Below are 19,153 nucleotides of genomic sequence, written 5' to 3' on the forward strand. Positions count from 1 at the left end.
TGCTCAGGATTCAGAAAACAATTTCACGAAATGAAATTTGTGCAATTAAAAGTTATTCTGTACTCCAGGCTGGGCAGCGGTCTGGAAGCTTCTGCCTTTGTCCTTAGGGGACTCGGAAATTCATTATACCCAGACCCATTCCTTCTCTGGTGGCAGGAGCTATGTGCGAGGTCTCTGGGGAAGAAAAAACCATCTGTGAGAATGAGAGACGATGCTGAGGGGGTTAGCTGGTGTTGTGGGGAGCTTGTGGCCAGCTCCCCAAAGCTCCCACGCTCTGCAGTGTCCCTCTCCCCCAGCTGACCTCCCACTAGATGCCCCCTTCTAGCTCAGATAGGAAAACGCAGGACAGCTGACAGAGTTTGGGAAGGAAGAGGAACCTGCACCAGGGCTATGTGTTAGGGACCTGGAGTGTGTGCTGGGGGACCTGGGGTGTGTGGCAGAGGCCTGGGGTGTGTGCTGGGGGCCTGGAGTACATGGTGGGGTCTGGGGTCTCACACTATGGGGGTTCCCTTGGGGCTCTGAGCTGAGCACCAGCTCTGCCGGGCGCTCTCTGTGGGACCTTAAATTCTTGTTTTTGGCGAAGGTGGCATGGGAGGAGGAAATGGTGGGGTTGGGGTGGGATAGCAGTATGCTGCCCTGGAGGCCCCGAGCTTGGTGCCTGGCGCCTCGCCAGCCTTACATAAGCGCTTCTTATTGCTTCTTATTACTTGTTATATTTTTTGGCGGAGGAGGAGGAGGCAGCCCCGGGCAGCACTCTAGCACCTGAGCCACACCTCCAGCCCTCTGCCTTCTGCTTTGTTTTTGCTTCAGGCAGGTTGCCCTAACTTTCCCCAGGCTGGCCTCAGGCCGTGATCTTCTTCTCTCTGCCTCTTGTGTGGCTGGCACCACCAAACCTGGTTTCTATTATTACTTTTTAAATGGTTACGTAAGATCTCTAGTGGCTGACCTGAGACCCAACAGCTACACCAGCAAGAGCAATTTAGATTTAATTGGTGTCAATACCCGGCAGCTGGCAGGCAGCTAGAGCGCTCTCTGTGCAGGAATACCAGGGCCAGGGGAGATCATTCCAGACAGAAATTCAGTGACCAGCGTCTCCGTGAGTGTCTGCTTCCCACGCACCCGCTCTGTGCTTCCGTTTCCTTACCTGTGGAACAGCAACTGAAGCTGTGGATACATCAGCCCTCAGCCCTCAGGGCTCTGCATCCTGAGGCTCAAGCAAGTTCAGATGAAGACACGAGGGCTGGAGGTGTGGCTTGGGTGGTAGAGCGCCTGCACTTGCTCCCAGCTCCACAACACCAAGACAAGGTTGCTGTTCCACTGAGCAACCAAACACGTGATCTAGATAGTATTCACGTTGCGTTAGGAATGGCATGCCAGCCGAAAAATACTGAAAATGTATGGCAGATGCTATATGTCAGTTCATTAAAAATATTTTTTTGTGGTACTCTAAATCAGATGTGAATGCCACCCCTCACCCCACCCACCCCCTGCCACCCCTCACTCCACCCCCCCACTCCACCCCCCCCACTCCACCCACCCCCACCACCCCCACTCCACCCACCCCCCACTCCACCCACCCCCACCACCCCCACTCCACCCACCCCCCACTCCACCCACCCCCACCACCCCCACTCCACCCACCCCCTGCCACCCCTCACCCCCCACCCCCCACTCCACCCACCCCCACCACCCCCACTCCACCCACCCCCCACTCCACCCACCCCCACCACCCCCACTCCACCCACCCCCTGCCACCCCTCACCCCACCCACCCTCCACTCCACCCACCCCCACCACCCCCACTCCACCCACCCCCCCACTCCACCCACCACCACATGGCTAGTCGGCCCTGTCTGAGAAGCTACATAAACCGAGGTGGCCTGGAGGCCTGGCTCAGCTGGGGTGGCGCCAGCCTAGCAAGCAAGAAGCCCGGAGCACAGACTCCAGTCTAGCCGAAGGACATTCATGCTGGCAATTTTCAATGATGCTAGGCTTTCTTTCCTCCCGGGCCCAGGAGGAGAGCGCAGGGCTGCGCTGCAGGCGGTGCAGCGGGTCGGGGCTCAGCGCCTGCGCCGCCCCTCATGCTCCCTTCCTCTCCCTGCAGGCGACGGCCAGGTGGACTTCGATGAGTTCATGACGATCCTCGGGCCCAAGCTGGTGTCCTCGGAAGGTCGCGATGGTTTCCTGGGCAACACAATAGACAGCATCTTCTGGCAGGTGAGCGAGCGCACGCTTCCTCCGTGAGGCTACTTCATGGTCACGTGTGTCTGGACAGCTGGGGATGGCTGAGCAAGCTGGGGACATTGGTTTCCCTGTACAAGGTTCATGCTGGGTGCTCTTGAGCCAGACTTAACCTCATCCATTGAGTTGCATGTCCAAGCCCAGGCCCGGGCTGCCTCTTTTGAGCTAAAGACAGCTGCAGGCCTGTGTAAGGTCCGGAGAGTGGCTTGTCTCCCCACGTTCTCCCCTTCTGGCTTGCATCTGGGCCACGTGATTCCCACATCTGAATCCCTATGCCTGGGGCCCAGCATGCCATGAAGGTGGACCTAGCTCCGCCTGGGGCCCAGAGGCCATGGTGGAGGTGCATGGCGGCCAAGCACTTGGCTCTCCTGGGACTCTGTCCTTGGGTGGCATTAGGTTTTATCAGCAGCACTCCCTTTCTGTCCTGTAGCCTCTCTGGAGATTCCTGACAACTGCATTGTAAAGATTAGAATGAGGACCACTCCCTCATGCTAAGACGTGACTCGTGTTTCCCAGCTGTGGAACAGAGCGGGTGGTTTATGAAGCCCATTGCTGATGTGGAGTTAGATGCATTACCGCCTGGGCATCTGGGACCCTGGACTTGGCATGGTCTCCTTAACTGCTTGGTGTGTTTCTGGTCTTCCACAAAGGTGCTTCTCTGCCCTAGCTAAGGGCTGCGATGGACTTGAATCTCTTATCTTGTGCGTGTAGGTCATCGGTAAATATTGAGTAAGAACTTACAATACAACAATAACCACAGACCCAAACCAGGGTGCAAAGACCTGGGGTGTCTGGGGAGGGGGACCCACAGCTCCATGCACCAAGGAAAGTGCAGAGGACGACACCAGCTCCTGCCTTCCTAACTTGTGGTTGTGGTCAGACATGAGATCACAAGGAGGCAGACAGGACTTTGCAGACCTGAATTCTAAACTGGGCCTGGTGAAGGCTGCCTGCCAGAGCTGGATGGCCAGTCGGGTGGGGTGGGGACCCTGGCTGGAGGCCGGGGCTGGAGGTTGGAGTCAAAGGTGGGAGGAAGTCACAGAGGAGGCTGGATGAACAAGGAAGAATGGGGGGACAGACAGGCCCACACGTGCACACACACGTGTCGGTTTCCCACTGGAGCTGAGGGAGTCAGGGGAGGAAGCTGCCCTGCCTTGGGATGCCCGGCCCTGCCTTGGGATGCCTGGCTTGGGTCTGACGGTCATCAGCAGGTTCTGCTTTCTGGCGAGAGACACCTGCGGGATCTCTCTCCAGGGACGAGGCCAGGTTGCCATGGAGACGGGCAGGCCCATGCACCTGGACGGTGTGATTGTGATGTGCACCCGAGCTTCACATCATGGAAAACCAGGGCTGCAGAGCCCATAGTCCCCACGGGGCCCAGGGCAGGAATTCTAAACAGCTTTGGCAGGGAGGCGCTTTCTCTGTGAGGGCGGCTGCAGGCTCGTGGTTGTCTGAGGGCAGGCCTGGAGGGTGGGCTACGGGTGGCCCTGCTCCCCTGGCAGGACAGGGGTCCTCGGGTCCCAGCTCTGGGACGTCTCCACATTGCTGATTCTGTGTCCTCCTAAGATGATGGCTTGCCTCCCTCTTGGCGAATGACCCACGAGAGGCCAGCAGGGGCCGTAGTCACCTCGTCCACCTGGCTGCAGAAGTCACTTCCCCATGTCCTGCGGACACAGCGTTGTCCCTGAGTGGCAGACCTGCTGAGATGCATGCTCCTCAGACATCCCTGCCCTGTACCCCACACCATGAGCCACATACCCCAGAACCTCGCCACGAGCCTCACAGCCCCACGGAGGCCACAGTGGCAGAGGAAAGTGCTGTTCAAACCCGCCAGGCCGCCGTTCACACGGCCTCCTCCTTGTCCTCACATCCTGCAACAAGTCTGCAGACTGCAGACAGTGGCTGTACATTGAGAGGATCCTGGGAGGTCAGCCTCACCCGGGGATATTAGAGGCAGTGGGCACATCTGCTGAACTCTACTCTAAAAGGGGTAGGGTGCAGTCCCTCATTCACTTGTCCACAGCTGTGTTCAGATCCAGATCTCTTTGCCAGATTGACTTGCTTCTACCCTGGTCATCCAGCCACAGACCTGCTCTGCTCCCCGAGGGCTGTCCACTCCCCCTCCACTATGGGCCAATACACAGGAGATGGTCAGACACCTGCAGATGACCATGGAAAGGATGATGATGAGGGTCACAGGCGATACTGCTGTTCCTGGGGACCACTCAACACTTCCTGGTCGTTCTGGGGTTTGAATTCAGGGCCCTGCACATACTCAGGAAGTGCTGTACCATTTGAGCCACGCTCCCAGCTCTTTTTTGCATTTCTTAAGCTTCCTTGCCTGTGATGTCCTTGGGCTGTGATGCTCCTGCAGACTGGGATAACTGGTGTGAGCCACTGGCGCCTGGCTGATGTTTTACATCTAGTTTTTATTTTAAGGGTCAGTTGTTCTGTAGGAGCAGATGCTCCACACATCACATCTGGTGTCAGCAGACTTCTTCTCTTGCAATATTTTGTCAATATGCCAGTCTGCCAGAGTTCTGGATCCAAACTGGTGCTCGCTGTTCTAATCTAATGGGGCTTAGAGACCACTGACAGCCAGGGAGCTCATCCTGATTCCCAGAGTGATCTGACCAAGAGTGAAATGCCAAGTTCACACCTGTGATCCTAGCTACGTGGGAGGATTGCAGTTGGAGACCAGCCTGGGCAAAAACATGAACAAGACTCCCATTCAATCAGCAACTCAACACTGAGGTGTGTGCCTGCCATCCAAGCCATGCAGGAAGCATAAAATAAGAGAATTTTGGTTGTCAGGCTGTCTGGGCATCAATGAGGCATGCTTTTGGAAAAATCCTAAAAGCAAGAAAAGCTGGGATTTTGGCTCACATTGGAAAGCCTGCCTAGCAAATACAAGGCCTTGAGTTCTCAAAGTGATTCTAAAAGTGAGGTCCCATGGGAAATGTTAGAAATGCAGATTCCCAGGCCCTACCCTAGATCTGCTGATTCAGAAATTCCAGTGGACAGGATCTCCTCAGTCCCCCGGAGAACAGTGAGAGGCTCACTGAAGTTGGGAACAATCTGAGCATGACAATAGAGAAGAGGGATAAGGTACACTTGAACTCTGAGAGGGATACTTTCCATACACAAATCAAAAGAGTTACATGATGCACAAATCTAAGAGATGCTAAATGAAAAAAATAACTAGATAGTATTTTACTCATAAGATAAGAAAATAATAACTCACTATGCTACAAAAAGCAAATTCCTCTGACCAATTTTAATAGTTTGAGTGAAGAAATCAAAAGAGCAACTTGATTCATGAATCTGGAAGCTTCCGGAACCAAAGCAGGATATGATAACTCTGACCTATCATGTGACTTAACATTTATAGGAAATGAAAATGTGACCTAGAAAACAATCTCATTGATGACAGCCTAGCCAGTCATCCAGCCCAATCAGTTACAGCCTAGCCAGTTAGGTACACCTAGCCAACTGTCTAGCCAATCAACTACAGCCTAGCTAGTAATCAGCCCATCAGTTATGGCTTAGCCAGTCATCTGGCCAATCAGCTACAGCCCAGCTAGTCATCCAGCCAATTAGACACAACCTTGTCTGTTTGTTGTCTTGACCTAACCTGTGCCCTTTCACAGATTTTCTTGTCCATTCTCTGCTGTTGAGGTTGAGAGGAGCTGGCACCCTTGTGTAGAGCTGCTATGGATGTAAGTTGTGTGACTTCCCTAAAACTACTGGGTGATGTTAAGCCACAACTGCTATGTATTTGTACCATGCAATTAAGAACAGTTCTGTGTCTAGGAATTTGTCATGTAAAAATCAGTCAGAGGTATAGAAAAAATGGGGTATTGTACCATTATTTAAAATAATGTTTTCCTTCAAAGTCAGCAGGAAAGTCAAGATTAAATTTATGGTATAATTACATGGCAGCACTATATCTATTATGTATTCATTTATTATGCTTCCCTTTACATGCATTTATATTCATCTAATCCATACCATTTATATTCATAGAGAGAAAGAAATAGAACTTACAATAGGTCTGACAGTCCTTGTTATTACTGACAGGAGTAAAAGTCAGTGTGATGTTTTTTCTTTTTACTTTGTATTTTTTGAAATTCCTCTAAGTAGTATGTTTTGTTGTATTATTACTCAATCAGGTAGACAAAAATCTCTAACAAAATCACATTGCAAAACAGTTGCTGATGGCAAATAAAGTGTGAGCAGAGTCGTTTCTAGTACAGACACCCATTGTTTACAGACAGGCAGAAAGTTGATGTGGCACCAAGCGGTATAAAGTCAGAATTAATCACCACCTCCAGCGACCAGAGGAGGCGGCATCACTGGAGCTGTCATGTTGAGGCTGCTGTGCTGGTCCTGGGCTGCAGACGGAGCCCAGAGTCCGAGGGGCACTAGCCAGGCTGCAGGGGATGGCAGCCCAGGATTTCCAGACACTGCGCTGGGTGCTCAGGCATTACTCATTGGGGCTGACTCATTGGGGTTGGGAAGGTGGCTCAGTGGTAGAGTGCTTGCCTTGCATGCATGAGGCCCTGGGTTCAATTTCTTCATAAACAAAGAGAAAAAAAGCCGGAAGTGGCGCTGTGGCTCAAGTGGTAGAGCACTAGCCTTGAGCTGAAGAGCTGAGGGATAGCGCCCAGGCCCAGAGTTCAGGCCCCATGACCAGACCCAAAAAAAGAAGAAAAAAAAAGGATGCCTGACTCATGGTTCAAGCAGAAAGGAATTCGAAGTCATTTTTTGAAACCCTTTTAAGTCAATTCACAGCTACCTCTGTGGCGTGATGTCTGGTCTGAGTTGAAAGGTTAGAAGAGGAGAAAGGCAGGACAAGGGATCCCATGATTCAGGACCTTGTGTTTAGGTGAGAACTTCAGAGTCACGAGAGAGCAGGCATGGATCCGTGTGTGTGTGTGTGTGTGTGTGTGTGTGTGTGTGTGTGTGTGTGTGTGTGTGTGTGTGTGTGTGTGTGTGTGTGTGTGTTACTTTTGGAGTTTTCACTCAGAACCTCTTGCTAGGCAGATCTTCTGCCTCTAGAGCCATGCCTCCAGCCCAGTCATGGATTTTCTCAGTTGTTTCTCTTGGGTGCTCTGTTTGCGGTGTCTATAAATTGTGTGATTTCCTTTCTTCCTCCTGGAAATGCATCCCTTAGTTCCTTCTGTGTTGGCTGAGGCCTGCCTGTTGCTCAACATCTATTAGATATTCGGTGTTAGGAACTGACTCTTCTCCAGTAATCTTTTTAAAATCATGAGCAGATATGATAGCTCTTATCAAATACCCTTTGAATCTGTAATGAGAGGATCACGTGGCTCTTTTTGTTTTGGCTTGTTGATATGATGCAGTGCTTCATACATTTCCTAAGATTAAATAATTTTTTCCACAGTCCTAGAACTAATATTAGTTGTTCTGACAGGTCATTTTCTCAATGTAATTTGAATTTATAATGCAATTTCTAAATTTGATTTGCCATTTTGATTTTTTCATGCATATTCATGAATTACAAGTGGCACTGTGTGAGTGTCACCCTTAGTCATCCTGGCGTGATAAAACCTGCGTGTGAACTTTATGTCACATGCTATGATCTATACTCACCTGTGATCTGCAGCATGGAGATCGCCAGTCGGAATCTAAGCAGACTTCCTTGTGGACCACTTTGATGTGCTGGCAGACTTGGTTTCCTTTTTGAGATAATGCTTTTGTCAATGCTAAAATTTAATTGCTTTTTTCTTTTTTTAAAGTCTGTTTTGGAAATTTCCATTGTCTTCAAGAATGGCACTCATTCCTCAAAATTACTTAACCTGCTGGGCACTAGTGGCTCACACCTGTAATCTATCTGAACTCCAGAAGCCGAGATCCTAGGACTCAGTTACCAGCTCAGGCAGATAAATGTGAGAGACTCTTACTTCCGACTGACCCACCAGAAAGCTGGGAGTGGGGCTGTGGTTCAAGTGGTAGAGCGCCAGCTTTGAGAAAGCTGAGTGAGTGTGCTAGGCCTAAGTCCCAGTCCCCGTTTAAAACAATAGCACTCGCTTCTCACTGCTATTGCTTCTCTTAATTGTCACTTTTGTGTTTCCTCGTTTTTCATTAATTGGATACACCAGATGGCTGTCTATTTTAGTGATTTTAGGCAAAAAATATTCTCCTCTGTTTTGTATTTTCTGCCCCCCCCCCATCTAATTTTCTGTTCTGGTGTTTTCTGCTCTCATTCTTATTTCCTGTGTCTGTGTGTTTTCTTCTTAACTATTGACAAATTCCCCTGTTAAATGATTCTTTTATCGAGCTTTTGATTAATTAAATGATTTTGATACTATGGTTTAATTGTGGCAGTTCCCTGTCTTCAGTCCATTGGCCTGGGAAGACATTACAGAGGACTTGGCTTAAGCCCTCACCTTAACTCCTTGGTTCTGCCAGTTACTACCAGAGGTTCAGTGTGGACCCGCCTTGTATGACCCTATAAATCTATGTTTTCTGTCTCCACATGTGGGGCTCCATGGGATGGAACTGTGGGTGAGGTTCTGTGGGAATTGTCTGGGGAGGGAATTGTCCCCTGGGCCAGTATTGAGTCTGTGACAGTTGCTGGACCTCAGAGTTACATCCTGTTCTCCCCTACCTTTGGTGCCTCTGGCCCATCCTCTCTGTACCATTTTCCCTTGTCTCTGTGTCTGCGTGTCTGACTGACCCGTCTGCCTTGCTGTTGGGGGCTCTTGTCTAGTAGGATGTGGAGATGGGGTTAAGGCACAAAACCACTGCTGTTCTGGAGTTTATATCAAGTGGGAAATGGAGAGGGAGAGGGGGAAAGAGTGGGGGGAGAAGGAAAGAGAGAGAGAGAGAGGGAGAGAGAGTGCATTTAATCAGTGGGTGATGAACGAGGCACTTCGTGACTCCATAGGTTGTGGGCAGGCTGGAATGGCGGGGGCCTTGCTGGGCAGTGCACCTTCTCCAGGAATGTGGAGAAGGAGGTATTGAGGTGACCTGTGAATTCAGCCCAGGTTTGGTCTGTATTTTAGGTTCCCAGAGTTCCCAGAGGGGAGGAGTGGGAATGAGGTGGGGGGAGGGGGGAGGGTGGTCTTCCGTGGAGCAGGAGTTTGCCCTGTGGCTGGCCCAAGCCATGAAGCCAGCCATGGAATCGGAATGACAGCCTTCATCTGGCGGTCACCACCCCAGATTTTTCAAATTGGGGTGGGTTTTTTTTTTTGCTAGTAAAAAGTATGAATTACGTTAGTCCAATAGCCTCCTCTCCCATAGCTCAGCATGCTCTTTTCCTGGCAACACTAGGCCCATTTGGTACAGGTAGCAAATAATCCTCCTCTTCTCCCCTTTAGAGTCCAGCTCGGAACACCAGGATGGTTCGGAGTGGTGTTCAGGTGGACACCAGGCATCTTTCTTGCTTCTCTTTTTCATCAAACCAGTTCTTTCTCAGGAGCCTCCTAGCAAGTTTTCCCTTCACCTGCTTAGCCACAGCCCACCCTGGACTGAATCCTAGCTGCAAGGGAGTCACTACCAGAAGGGGGCGGGGCAGGGCGGGGCTCAGTTCATCCTGCTTTCCCCCTCGGCTTGGTCATCACTCAGCCACAACTCCGTGTGTGTGTGTGTGTGTGTGTGTGTGTGTGTGTGTGTGTGTGTGTGTGTGTGTGTGTGTGTGTGTGGTTAAAGGAAAAGGGAAGACATGATATATGTTTCTAGGAAAGTGGTCTAAGCAAGTCCTTTATAGATATGACCTTCTAACTCTGTTGTCCATGCCACAGATGAGCTCAGGGGCTCCCTGCCTCTGAGTGAGCTGTTCCGAGGGCGCAGGCGTGCCCTTGCTCTGCGCATTTTGTCGGCTCCTCTTAGGTAACTGCTGTTGTTTTCTTCTTTGTGGAAGGGAACTTGGAAGGCAGCCTGATCCTTTCTTTGTGGAGAACCTGTTTTCACAACCTGCCTGACACCTGCAGTGTGTCTTTATTATTTGCAGCATCTGTTGGGTAGAAGAGGTCTTTGTGTTGCTTTCCCAGGCCATGGAGAGCATGGGGGGGCACAGACCCAGATCCCCCTTCGCACGGCTTAGAGCATGGATGTGGTGCGTCCTTCTCCCTCCATCCCCAGGCACATATACCAATAGATGTCTTCCAGATTTGACCTCTGCCCTCTCTCGTCTTCAGTTCCCATGAGACACTCATTATTTTCTTTTTCCTTTCCTTGTTTCCTTTCTTTCCTTTCCTTTTCTTTTCTTCCTTCCCTCCTTCCCTCCCTCCCTCCCTGCCTCCCTCCCTCCCTCCCTCCCTCCCTCCTTCCCTCCCTCCCTCCCTCCCTCCCTCCCTTCCTTCCTTCTTTTCTTCCTTTCTTCCTTCCTTCCTTTCCTCCTTTCCTCCTTTTTTCCTTTCTTCTTTTCTTTCCTTCTTTTTTTGTTCATCTTGGGTCTTGAATTCTAGGCCTGGATGCTGTCCCTGTGCTCTTCAGCTCAAGGCAAGAAACTCTACCACTTGAGCCACAGTGCTACCTCCAGCTTTCTGGTGGTTAATTGGAGATAAGAGTCTCATGGACTTTCCTGCCCAGGCTGGCTTTGATCCTCAGATCTGGGCCAGCGGCACTGACATTTTCTTATTAAAAAACAACAACAACAACAACAAAACTTACGCTGTGTGTATTCTGGGAAGTTGCAAGGCATCTGGCTGGACTTGGAGCCAGTGCTCCTGCCTGGCCAAGCCCTGCACAGGACTCTCCACTCTGCCTCTCCTTGCTGTGTGACTGTCGGCCCTCTGCTGTGTCTCTCTGAACCCCTGGGTCCACATGTCCACTGTGGAGTGCTGAGGGCTCGAGGCATGTCACCTGTGGGACACTAGGTGAGGGCGGCTGTTCTCTGGGCACCCCACGTTTTCTGGTAGAACCTGTGAGTTGATGTTTGATGTCAGGGCCGGGGGCTGGTCCCTGCCCCCCCCCACTGCGTAGTTACAGCCACAATCACCTGCACCATGGGCTCCCTAGCTCCTGTCAGTCTGCTGTGCCTGTGTGGGGCCCCCCTCTTGCTTTCCTTGGGTGCTACTGGGTTTTGAACCCCTGACTTTGTGCTTGCTAGGCAGGTGCTCTACCACATGAGCCAGGCCCCAGGCCCTTTTTGCTTTTGTAGTTTTTCAGATGGGTCTCAAATACATTCTTGTTGGGGTTGGCCTTAGAGGGTGCCTTCGCCCGGGCCTCCCTCCTAACTGGGATTACAGGTGTGCCCCGCGACACTGACTGAGCTTTTCCTTTCCTTTGCTCCCTGTCCCCATCTTTAGCTTGGGGGCTGTGCTGTGCCCCCTCACAGGGCTGACAGGACTGTGTGGAGCTGTTGCATGGCTGGGCACAGGAGGGGCCTCTGCGTCTGCCCCGTGGGGACACACCCCACTGTCTGTCCTCACCAGGCGCTCCCGCTCCTATGTGCCATGGATGTTTGGTGCTGGCTACCTGCGCTTGCCTACCCTGGCTCCCTGCACGCTGAGCCCTGAGTCCCCCTCCCCAGACCCCACTCTGCCCAGGCTCTGCCCAGACCCTTCTCCACCACCAGCTGCATCCACTGACCCTGAAAAAGAGGAAGGATGGAGGCCAGGCGTCTTTGTTCTGGGAGACCTTGAGAGAGAGGCGGGCCCCCAGGCAGCTTAGACTTTTATCTGCCCTGAGGCCAGAGACAGAACTGAGCAAGCCCTCAAGGCGAGAGATGGAACTGAGTGAGTCCCCCCCCCCCCCCAGGGTCTCCCTGCAGACCCCTTCCCAGGCCCCTCTGCCATCAAGGTCAGTGCTCCCCTCCCCCTCTCGCTTCTCCAGCCCTCCAAGGCTCCCCAGGACAGACCCAGTCACCCCAGCTTTGTAGGATCTGTGTTTTCAGCCCTGGTCCCTCCCTCCCCACCAGGCATAGACACCTCCTGGCACCACCTGGTGGGCTCCCTTTGGCCACGTGCCCCTCCCCATCCCCGAACGGGGCACCAAAGCCCAGCTGTGCCTGTGTCCTGCAGGGCCCTGCCTGTTACTCACCGCCTGGCCCCAGCCCAGAGCCCTGGGGAGGCTGAGTCAGCACTGTTTACAGCACAATCAAAGCACTGTCTCAGCTTGTCCTCCTGTCACCTGCCTCAGGGCAGCATCCCACAGTGACCCAAGCCAGGGCCCTGGAACCGTCCCTGGGGAGGAGTACTGAGCACGCCCAGGAAGGGTGGCTTTACCCAGCACAGCACCTGTGCACAAGGCTTACCACGGTCAGCACCACCTCAGATTTCCTTGACCATCGCAGCCCTCACCTGCTTCCCCGCCCCACACCGAGTGTCAGACAAGACCTTGTCCTAAAACCAGACTTAAGTGGCGTAATGCTGTAGCGAGCTAGGCTTTTAGTTTTTATTCAAACCACATTTAATGATGTACTGTATCCATGGTGACGTATGTGAATACAGATTTATTCTTGGTGGGATTGGGTTTGAGCCCAGGGCCTTGTGCCTATTCAATGAGTGTTGTACCCCGGAGACACACCTCCTGCCCTTCTTACCTTCAGTTGCTTCCCAGTTTGGGGTTTTGTTTGTGTGTGTGTGTCAGTTGTGGCATTTGACCCCCAGGGCCTGGGTCCTGAGACTCTTTGTGCTCAAGGCTAGTGCTCTACCATTTGAGCCACAGCGCCACTTCCAGTTTTTGAGTGGTTAATTGGAGATAAGAGTCTCCCGGGGACTTTTCTGCCTGGGATTGTCTTCAAACCACAACCCTCAGATCTCAGCCTCCTGAGTAGCTAGGGTTATAGGCTTGAACCACCGGTGCCCGACTGGCCTGTGATTCATGTGTACCACCATGCCTAGCTTCCATTGGTTGAGATGGGGTTCTGCTAACATTTTTCCAGACTGGTCTCAAACGTCAGTCCTCCCATCACCACCTCCTAGTAGCAAGGATTACAGGCGTGAGCCACCGTGTCCTACTTAGGTTATCATAAATGATTTAAAGCGTGGCCATCCAGGGTGCCCCATAGCCCCCAAAGTTCACACACCTGTCTCTCACATAAATGACAGAGCACCTGTATAGCTTACATGCATCTGCCCGCCTTGCGCTAAGCCATCTGCAGATGACACTCATGTACAGCATGGAGCCTGGGCACAAGTGAGGTCTGTTGTCCTCCCACCATGGTGTTCTGCTGCCTGAGATTAGGATGGAATCCTCTGTGAGGGGCCTCCACACCAGCTGTCACACACCTGTGCTGGGAGTGATCATCCAGCCCAGATCTTCTGGCCCAGACGCTGTCCAGGCACTGTGGTCACGCCTGCCCTCTGTGCAGCCCAAGTCCTCCCGGGCCATTCCTCGCAAAGTTGTCACAGAAGTGCCATCTGCCCCCCTGCCCTTGCGGCTCTGGTGTGTGATCCCACCTTGCCCCATGCCCGCCCCCGTTCCCAACTCTGGGGTGCAATAACACCTTGCCGTGCCCCGCATGCTATGGCTGACCCCTGTGGGGCTGCCTGGACTTGCGCCCACTCTCTCTTCTCCGTGCCAACCTGCCTTCTCCATGGCAGCCCGCCTTGGGTGTTCAGGTATGGTGACAGCATGTGGGGGTGTCATGCCAGCTGCGTCTGGTGTGGCTCTGAGGGAAGCTTGAGCAGGTCTGCCCTGGGCTCAGGGGTAAGTGGGTCCTGCATCTGGTCACCCGGAAGCAGTCCCTCACCCTTGACACGACCTTCCTTCCTTCATTGACAGGACACAACCTTCATTCTACCGGGCTGGACGTCTGCTGCATTCTCACCTTTCACATTTACACACAGAAGGTCAAAAACATTCCTCGATCAATTGCTTGTGCTTAATAATTTGTGGAACTTTCCTTAGAAAGTCAGCCATGGCTCCCTCTTCCCTACCATCTCCCCCAGCTACTGTCTTTGGTTTACCAGCTCTGTCTTACACATAAGACATGGTTCCATTCTGTTTGTGTTCAGCATGTCTATGTATTTCCCTTGAGTTTGTTTCAGTAATCTGGCTACATAGCTGGATTTTAAAACTTTCAAGCAGATTCCTTTGTCTTAAACTAGATAAGCGTGACCCATTCTCTCCTGTCTCTCTGTCTCTCGTGTATGATTCTTGGTGCTTTCAGACTGACTTGTTCTGTTTTTATTTCATGTATTCTGTTTGCTACTGGACAGATTACATTCTTATCTACCAAGTAGGTGACTCCCTCCCTCCTACACCCCTTTTTCTTTCATGTTCTGGAAGCCATAAATTATATCTTGCTCATTGTACAAGTTAACCTTGTCTTTAAAATATACATGCCTTAACTATTGGTTTGGTTTTTTAAAAAAAAATAAAAGTTCAAAGTTAGCAGCGTCTCTGTGGCCTTCCCAGCCCTCGTGGCCTTGGCTTTGTTGTCTGTGATGTTGGTGTCCCTTGCAGAGTCCAGGGGAGGGCTGGCCAGGGCCAGGTGAGACTTTGCCTGCTCCCTGCCCCTTACCGCTCAGTGCTCAGCCTCGCTGGCCCCAGAGGGGAGCAGCTCCGTGGCCTTTCCTCCTGCGTGCATGGAGAGGTGACAGTCCATGCTGCGTTGTTGTTCCAGACCCCTCCTCAGCCTCTGTGCAGGGGAATTGCTGGTGGCAATCCCTGGGCTGCCAGGGGGTGTGGTGTCTGGCCTGAGGGCCCTCAAAGGCCTGAGGAATCACCTGGAATATGACAAGACAGATGTGCACACATCCTGTGGGCAGCCCCACCATCTGCACCTTGGCCATTTTGTACAGCCCACTAGGGATGCTGTAAACATCCGAATGGTCCCTGGCAGAGCCACAGACCCACCCCTGCACCTGCTCCATCTCCCCGGGCTCTGGCAACTGCTGCATGGTGTCTGGATGTGGTGAACGCGTGCAGTAGAGGCCGTGTCTTTAGTTCTCCTTTGTTCTGGCCCGTGAGGCACTGCCCAGATGCCTCTCCAGTGTCCAGGTACCCATCACAGTGGCAGGTCTGCCCAGCACACCCCAGGAGTGCCCGCTGGGCCTGCCCCACAGCTACCCCTGTCGTTGCACCGCCTATGAGCTCACCAACACCTAGGCCTCTCTCCTGGGTCTCGGCAGATGCCTGGCTTGGGAAAAGGGCTTTGTTGGTGTGGGCCTTGTTCCCTCAGGTGACACCAGAGCAGCCAGTGTCACTGATAAAATCCCAGGAGGGACCTTGAGCCAAACCTGGGCCCTTTCTAATGGGCGCCATTAGACATGGACATGGGGGGCCGGGGCGTGTGTGCACGGCCTTTCCAGATCTCCAACCAAACTCGCCATCAGGAGACACGGTGTCCTCAAAGGCTGTTCCCAGCACCAAGGAGAAGCCACTGGGGTGCAGACACCAGGGTGCAGCCACGCGAGAGGAGGAGGAGATCTCAAATACACAAACATTAAGATGGCTGCTGCTTTTTGCTTTGGTCATTTTTTCCTTGTTATTATAAAAGTGGTGTACAGAGGAGTTACAGTTACATAAGTCAGGGACAGAGTCCATTTCTTTTTGGACACCGTCACCCCTTCCCTCACTCCTAGTTCTTCTCTCCCATCCCCACCCACAAGTTGTGTAGTTCATTCTCCACACAGTGTCCAGGGAGTACCCCTGCTGCATTTGTTCGCCCTTAGTCCCTCCATTTCTGTGCACCCCCCCTTGTCTCCCCAAAGATAGATAAATAAGCAAACAAAACAGACAAGAAAACAGCCACAAAGAAAAAAAATCTCTTGTTTCCACTCCCTGGAGTTCATTTTGGTAAATATTTTGTATGATCAGAGGCACACAGGCGTGGCACCTTTGTGTTCCTCCCCTAGGAGCGTCCTTCGATGGTTTCACACGTGTGTATAATTCATCGTGTCCTGGTGTATCTTAGATCTAGCTTCCACATATGAGAGAAAACATGTACCATATGTTTCTCAGAGCTTGGATTACCTCACTGTACATGATTGTTCTTGGTAAGATGGCTGGTTTTCTCAGAAAGGGGGCTACCCAGTGAGGCAAAGAGGGGTGAAGGGAAGTTAGTGGGCAGCCTAGGGCTGAGGACACAAAACTTCAAGAGACAGGCATCTCCCATGAGTCACTTGACAGGCATTGGATGTGAGTTGAGTTCTACCAGGGAAGATGGGTGGCAAAGGGAATAATGACTGACTTTTGAATTAAGCTTTATTCGTGTGTGTGTGTGTGTGTGTGTGTGTGTGTGTGCGCGCGCGCGCGCGCAAACTCAAGGCCTGGGTTCTGTCCTTGAGCTTTTTTACCTCAAGGCGAATGTTCTACCATTTGAGCCACAGCTTCAGTCACTGCATTTTAGTGGTTTATTGGAGATACGTCATGCCTGAGCTGGCCTTAAACCATGATCCTCAGGTCTCAGCCCCCCCCCCCCCCCCCCCCCCGCCATAGCTAGGATTAAAGATGTGAGCCACTGCCACTCAGCTTTTTATTCTTTTAAAGAGTGAGACCACGGATCTGGTGTGGCTTGTTTCAAATTGGTGGCACAAGGAAGAACCACCTGCTTCGGTTCCTGCCTCTGTGTCCCTCTGTGGCAGCCCCACCGTTGGGAGCAGCTGCCGTCTGTAGACATATCTTTGGGCAGTCCCCTTCCCTCCAAACAATAGAGACCCTGCCAGCAGCTAATTGCTTTGGAGGGAGGCCCAGCTGGCAGGGCGGGTGCTGGCCATTCCTGCACAGCCCCTGCTCCCCGGTGGGCCACTGGCTGTGCAACACGACCTTCTTTGCCCAGACACAAGGTTAATGAGAAAAGACCAGAAGATTCCTGCGCCCGCCATTCTGCTTCCCAGAACTGTTACCCAAATGGGGACCAGGCTGGCATCCACCCTAATTGCTAATCTGAGCAAAAGTGGTCCAGCCAAGGGACGGGCAGAGAGCAGAAGCAGGAGTGAGGCTGTGCACCAGGCTGGGACCGGCTCCTCCCCCAGGTGCCCAAAGGTTCCTTTCAAAGGACAGCAGGGCCCAAGACAAGGATGTCAGCCTCTATACAGGCCTTGCTGATGGTGCAGATGGCATCTCTTAGGCCTGGCCTGCTCACGGCCACTTGTCCTTAGGCCTGGTCTGCTCACGGCCACTGTTGCTTAGGCCTGGCCTGCTCACGGCCACTGTCCTTTAGGCCTGGCTGCCATGTGCTCCCCAGACATAGCCATTCCGTGGCGCAGCTCTGTCTCACCACAAGAGTGACTGAAATTCATAAAGAGGACTTGTTTTTGCTGTCTACATATTTAATTGAACTGCACCAAGTCAGACGCTGTAGAGAAGACCAGCCTGGGTTAGATAGAAATAGCTCATGGTTTAGGCATTCTCCAGAAATGAGTCTTTGTTACTGCATCTCTCCTATAGTCTATTTGTTGTTTTATTGTTTGTTTGTTTATCTAAGGTAATTGCAACTGTGACTTTCTAAAAGTGTTTTTAAATGGCAGCTCTGGGACATGTGGGTAATTAGAATCCATTTCATCCCTCAATTAAACTGCCAAAGTCCCTCACACTTCTTCTCTCCTAAGTTACTTAAACATAGCCGTGTAAATTTTGTTTACCCTCTTTGCTTGGTCAGGCAGCATTTTTGCTGGGATAATGAAGACACAGTCTTAGGGCCCTGTCGCATCGAATTATAAACCTTACCTTTGCCAAGATTCATAATGAATGTTTGTAAGTGACAAATGATGCAGGGCCTTGGGAACTCACTCAGCTTTCAGGATCACAGCTGGTGCTCTACCACTCATGCCATGCCTCTAGGCCTGCTTTTTGTGCTTGTTAATTGAAGATGGAGTCTGGCCAACTTTTCTGTCCAGGTTGGCCTGGAATCTCAGTGCTCCAGGTCTGAGCCTCCTGAGTAGCTGAGATTGCAGGTGGGATCCACTGTGCTCGGCACAACTCTGATTTTCAAAGCCTGCAGCCTGAGCAAGGCACAGACACAGGTCTGCTCTCTGCACGTGGAGGCTGCTGGACTCTGGCTCAGGGACCATTATTACCTATTGGCACATCCTCATTTCTGTGTTGTGAGCATGGGAAACATGGAATGCTTGGAGCAGAAGTCAGTTTTGAGGCAGTACAGTTGTCAAGCACAGTTTTCAAAGGTTTGTTGTGCAACTGCTTGTGTGGGATGCTGTGGACATCAAGGAGAACGGATGGTCAAACTGCCTGGGCAGCGCCCTGGACTGAGAGGCCTTGGGGATGAGCAAAGCACTCTCTGGGTATGTCCATGTGCTGCTTCCACAGTCAGACCATCTGGGATTGGACCCAAGGCATGACCAATGTATTAGTCTGTTGGGAGATTCATAATTGGGATTATTGGCTGTGATGGGAAGTTGGAGGAGGCGGGTCATGGGGTGTGTCCTTGGAATCTGGTTGGAGGAAGTGGGTCGGAGTTGTATCCCTGGAGACTGTTTGGAGGAAGCAGGTGGGGGACATGTGTCTAGGGCCTGCTTGGAGGAATTGGGGTGGAGGTTAGGGGGCTTGTGCTTTCCTGTGTCCTGCTCTCTGCCTCCTGGCTGCCATAGTGTAAACTACTCCCCTTGCATTTGACCTCAGTGATGCAAATACAGTGTTGGCACCTGCTCTCCAATAGCGTCTACCCAGTGGGTGTGTGTGTGTGATCTGAGCCTCATGCAGTGGGTATGTTTGTGAGTGAGAGAGAGAAAGATCTGAGGCCCATGCGATGTGTGTGTGTGTGTGTGTGTGATCTGAGGCCCATGCAGTGTGTGTATGTGAGAGAGAGAGAGAGAGAGACAGACAGACAGACAGACAGACAGACAGACAGAGAGAGACCTGAGGCCCATGCAGTATATGTGTGTGTGATCTGAGCCCCATGCAGGGTGTACATGTGATCTGAGGCACATGCAGTAGATGTATATGTGTGTGTGTTTGTATGTGTGTGCATGATCTGAGGCCCATGCAGTAGGCCATGCAGTGTATGTGTGTGTGATCTGAGCCCCATGCAGTGTGTG

General features: G+C 51.9%; 1 protein-coding gene across 1 annotated transcript in view; it reads left to right on the forward strand.

Annotated features, from left to right (window-relative positions):
• Window positions 1-19,153, forward strand: part of Caln1 (calneuron 1) — a 127,533-nt gene that overhangs the window by 81,090 nt on the left and 27,290 nt on the right. The window contains exon 4 of the mRNA XM_042688142.1: window positions 2,104-2,216. Coding sequence (XP_042544076.1) covers window positions 2,104-2,216 — 113 coding nt within the window. The remainder of the gene's footprint in view (window positions 1-2,103; window positions 2,217-19,153) is intronic.

This window comes from Dipodomys spectabilis, unplaced genomic scaffold (assembly GCF_019054845.1).
Source record: "Dipodomys spectabilis isolate Male_0828 unplaced genomic scaffold, ASM1905484v1 ptg000112l, whole genome shotgun sequence".
Taxonomy (NCBI): domain Eukaryota; kingdom Metazoa; phylum Chordata; class Mammalia; order Rodentia; family Heteromyidae; genus Dipodomys; species Dipodomys spectabilis.